Genomic DNA, 4909 nt, shown 5'->3' with positions numbered 1-4909 from the left:
GCTCCCGGGCCGGCCACCGGGCTGTGAGCACGTCAAACCGACCTCTAATTCATCGAGCTGCTTTGTCCCTCACTCGGGGGGAGGAGGAGGAGGAGGGCGGCCTAGAGCCGATAAAGAGCCACGGTTCCCAGCCGCGCGGTCCTACCGACGGGAGCTCGGGAACCCCCCGGCCCGAGCGGTTCCCCGAGCCGAGCCTGGCGGAGGGGCGCTCGGGGAAACCACGGGGACCCTTGGAGGGCCTTAGTCACTCAAGTAGAGTTGTCAGGTGCAATCCCTTCAGCCGCCTCCGTGGCTCCGGGGTTCCGCACTCGGCCACGGAGCGGAATATCTCATGTTCGAAACCCGCTGCGGAAACTTTTTTTTGCAGCGGGAACTTAAACATTTTCTGCAGTCAAAGGCAGAACGGAGCAATATTATTGCCCTACAGACTGACTTTGCGGCAACGCCATCGCTCCCATCGTGAAGAAATATTGTTTACCAATTTTATGATTAAACTTAAAATCAGGGCCGAAACACGGCCACACTCAGCACAGCCCAAAGTATAACAATTAGTTTAAAACTTAGAAAATATTTCCCCGCATTTCGTTGATTGTCGGCAGGTCACTCGGCAAGGTGAGTGTCGACCGTCGACCTACCCTGTTTGGCTTATTTTGCCGCAGGATTTGCTAATGTGTTAATAGAAAGAATCCCAACTTGACAGAAAATGAACAACTGAGACACAGAAACAAAATCGTAAGCTTTTCCAAAGAGTCCTTTTGGTTTGTTCAAGTCCCTTTCGCGACTCGAGATGGAGGCCCCCTCGCCCTCGGCCGGCGGCCGGCGGGCCAGCCCGAAGGACCGCTCGGGTTCTCCCCGGGAGCCGCCCGAGGTCCGTCGGTAGGACTGGGCGCTGGGAACCGTGGCTCTATATCACGACGTGGGCGGCCGGCACGAGGAGGGAGCCGACGCGACGAGGAGGAGAGGGTGGCGACCTACTGCGAGGCGAGCGCGACCCCCACACCACCGCCGCGCCGCCACCACCCGCCCGCCTGCCTCCTCGCCTTGTGATTGTTTGGGGAGCGGCTCGCCACGCCGCCGCGCCGCCAGGAGGCCAAGCAGTGCATCGCGCTGCTTGCTTGCTTGCTGCCGCTTCCCATGGCTCTCTTGGCCGCTTTTGATGGCTCGATTTCCTCGAGCTCGCGGCGGCGGCGCAGAGTGGCGTGGCGTGCATTGGCTGCCGCGGCGGGCTGCTGCTGCTCGACAGGATATGCATGCGACCGACACGCTGCCGACTTTTAGCCGACAGGCTGCTCTAGAGAGGCAGGAAGGTAGATTGAAACCGCCACGCCGCCACTGCCGCACATAGCCCCCCGGGGTCACGAGTAGCGTCGTCCCCCTTTCACCCTCGCCGGCCCGGCCCGCCCCGGCCCGCCCCGCCTCCACCACCGCCACCCCGCTTGCCAACAGACAGGTCGATAAGACAGGACGTGCATTATAACTTGCCTGCTGCCTCTTTGCGTGACGGCGAAAAGGAAATATCTCGATTCACTTTCCGATGTGTGTGTGTGTGTGTGGGTGGGTGCGTGCGGGGGAGGGAGGAAGGGGCGTGGCGGGGACGCCGCACGACACACGGCCGGGCGGGGCGGCGGGGCCCCTCGGGGCTGCTCGCACACCCCACCCCGCCCCGCCCGCCCCGCCCCGTGCGCGCTCTGAATTCGATATGTTGTATCGGAGCAATATAGAGGGAGCAGGCCACCTCTAACGCCCCGGCCGCCGCCGCCGGCCGACTTGTTGGGAGGAGCAATAAAAAGAAGTGCATTCTCTAATACGGAGCGCTGTTGTGCAGAGCTTGGTGTTGTGGGAGGAGAGGGGGAAGGAAAAGCGAAACGGCGTCGTTGTGACACCAGTCACCGCCAAGGAAAGGAAGGAGTGAGAAGAGGAAAGACGTTTCGGCGCGATACTCTCTCGCTCTGACCCCCCAGTCAGTGGCAGTGCTTACTTACTATGCGGCGCAGAGATTAGATATTAACGCCTCGCTGTGTTGTGTGTGTTGCAGGATGAGGGAGGCCGTGACCGTGGCCGCCAGGCCCACCATGATCTCGGCCAAGTACCGGCTCAAGGAGGAGCGCCGGCGGATGCTCAAGATGAGCGTCAACAAGCTGAGGCGCATCGAGGACCCCGAGTCGTCGCTGCGCCGCTCCGTGCTCATCAACAACACGGTGCGGCGGCTGCAGCGCGAGCAGCGCGAGGCGCGCAACCCGCCCCTGCCCTCCCCGGACGCGCTGTTCGCCGACCTGGACGAACCGGCCGTGGCCGCGCCCATCGCCGCGAACGTCACCGTCACCGCCACGGCGACCACCACCACCACCACCTCCGCGACGCCGGCCGCCAGCGCGCCCGAGCCCGCCACCCCCAACCTGGTGCTGGAGGAGCTCGAGGACGTGCTCAGCCAGTTCTACATGCCGCCCACCCCACGCATGATCACCTCCATCGACGAGGACGACGCCCGGAGCGACGACGGCGAGGACGCCGTCGACGCCGCCAAGCGGGGGTCCTCTCCGCCTCGGTGCCCCGTCCCCAGCAAGCGGCCGCGCCTCGACCGGTTGGACCGGACCGACGCCGACGACGAGGGCCGGGCGCTGGCCCTGGCGCTCGCCGACCCCACCAACACCCTGGAGGACTTCAAGGACGAGGTGTACCTGCGCACCAAGCCCCGCGTGCCCCTGGCCAACACCAACACCCCCCTGCCGTGCGAGGACCTCCGCGCCGACCACTGCGGCCGCCGCTACACACACACCGGCCACGACAGGGAAAACATCGCACCCGGCCCGCTCATGGGCACGCTGGGGCTCGGCATCATGGGGGCGGACGACCAGGGGCTGGGGGCGGCGCTGGGGGCGGCGGCGAGCCCGGCCGCCAGCCTGCAGCTGCAGCACAGCCTGCAGCACAGCCTGCAGCCCTACAGCTGCAGCCAGGCCCATGGCCAGGCGCAGCAGGCCGGCGGGCTGGTGTTCCATGGACTCATGGCCACCATGGAGTCGTGAAGTCAACCGTGCCTTCAAGAAAAGGGCCTTGTCGAAGGTTCGTAGCTCGGCTCGTCGCGGTGGGGATCCCCCTGCGCCTGCAAGCGCGAATACTTGCTCCAAGGAGCCTGCTCGTGCAGAGTCTCAGCTCAGACCCAATTTTCGACAAGGCAGTTTTTTGTTCCCCCTTTCGGCGAGACCACGCGATTGTTCATAAATCTATATATCAGTCTATATATAAATCTATATATATAAATATATTTGATTTGGCTGTGACAAATTAGTGTAAGTCTCTCGTCCTGCTGTGATAAGGCTAACATGACCAGACCGGCCCACAACCTTTTTGTGGTCTAAGGGAACGAACCCCTCGAAGAGCTTGTTAAAACTAAAAAGGCCATTTTTAAGGACCAATAAGTTGAAAGAAAATATAAAAAGAAAAAAACTCAATTGAAAAAATATTATGAATTGAATTATGAATTGACTATTTCTAGTTTGGCGAAAGTTTAGTTGGAAGGAAGTAAGTGTAACTTAAGCAACGGTATAATTTTTTCACAAAATAATATGACCAAAAAAATTTCCGGTTCGTTTCCTTTCTTATCTACTCTCGCACAACAAGAAATGGTCTGTTGTCATGGACCACTTTTCCTTACACAATTAAAGGGCAGCGAGTCTAGCTAGACCAACTTAAGTTATTATGTATGATGATGGAATGAGGCAGAACACTGTTGTTGCATAATGTTAAATTCCTTGACCAGGGCAGAGTTTTGTCTAGCTTTAGGGATCGTCCCTTGAACCTCTGGTCCTGGCCTGAAAAGAAACAACAAATGAATTGTTGAAAATGAACGAGAAAAAAACAGCAAACAATTGTTAGTCACAACAAATCGATGGCCAATTGAATTCTAATTGTTTTGTTCATGTTTTCCAAGGTCACTTTCGTAAGTGCTTCATCAACTTTCCAAATGGATCTATAAAGCTTCCTTAAGCGACCTTAACCTTAAATTTATGGTAAATACTGCGATACTGCAGTCAATCAATTTTTTGTATTGTTAAACGAAAGAGATTAGATTAAGTGCCTGTGAGATCTGAACTACGTCAGCAGCTTATCAATTAGCAAGATCAAAGATGTGCCTATCGCGTCAGCCAAGCCTCTGGCAGGTACGGCGTTTGCGAGCAGCTAAGTTACTGTAGAGTTTGGCCTTTTTATTATTTTGAGTCTTTAAAGAAAATGTTCAAATTGAGGGGAAGAAACATGTAATGGCTTTACACGCACATCACATAATTCATAATTGCTGCCAATATCTCTAGGCTAGGCCAAGACTGATTTAACGCCAGTGTATTAGGGGGAGCGTCTCAATATGAACTCCTTTTTTTTGTAAGGAGATAGAGCGAGAAAGAGAGAAAAACATGGGAAGAGAGAGAGAAAAGAAACATAAGTAATACTAAAAGGCGAATTTCCGCCGAGGCTGTGCAGAGGCCGCGGGCGCGCACGCGCCGCCGCGACCCCATAAAGCGGAGGGAACCTTTTGTAATGAACGAAAACAAAAGCTGTTCTTTCTTAACGGCGTATAGCGTTACATAAGTGCGGTCGAAATAGATTTCCAGCCGACGCGGCCGCGCCGCCGCCCATAGCGCCGTATTGTCCTTGAGAGCAGCGACGCGTCCGTTTCTCACTTGGAAACGATACTATTCGGGATAAAAAAATAAAATACTACTCGCAGTCCAGGCGCGCGCGGAAGTTTCAAGTGTAGAGGTCACCTGAGGCGTGGAAACTGTCAGGATCGAGCAGCAAGCTGCGTAGCCTTGGGGAAATCATGCTCTCGCCTCGTCTTTGCACCGAGAACGAACGGGCGAGATCTTTTTTTCATTTTTTTTTTTTTTTCAAACCGGGTGGGATAAAAAGGGGTGGG

The 4909-nt window shown here is 56.2% G+C and overlaps 1 protein-coding gene across 1 annotated transcript in view; it reads left to right on the top strand.

The window, feature by feature from the left end:
* The window catches only part of LOC113216513 (uncharacterized), a 43056-nt gene extending 38155 nt beyond the window's left edge, over window positions 1-4901 (top strand). Inside the window, exon 2 of the mRNA XM_052267451.1 lies at window positions 2036-4901. Within this exon, the coding sequence (XP_052123411.1) occupies window positions 2037-3023 (987 nt within the window). The 5' untranslated portion in view covers window position 2036 and the 3' untranslated portion in view covers window positions 3024-4901. The remainder of the gene's footprint in view (window positions 1-2035) is intronic.
* The last annotated feature ends 8 nt before the right edge of the window (window positions 4902-4909 follow it).

The sequence above is a fragment of the Frankliniella occidentalis genome, unplaced genomic scaffold, assembly GCF_000697945.3.
Source record: "Frankliniella occidentalis isolate FOCC.00 unplaced genomic scaffold, Focc_3.1 Scaffold52, whole genome shotgun sequence".
Classification (NCBI taxonomy): Eukaryota; Metazoa; Arthropoda; class Insecta; order Thysanoptera; family Thripidae; genus Frankliniella; species Frankliniella occidentalis.
The sequence above is the reverse complement of the archived record's forward strand: the minus strand, read 5'-3'. Positions and strand labels throughout refer to the sequence as shown.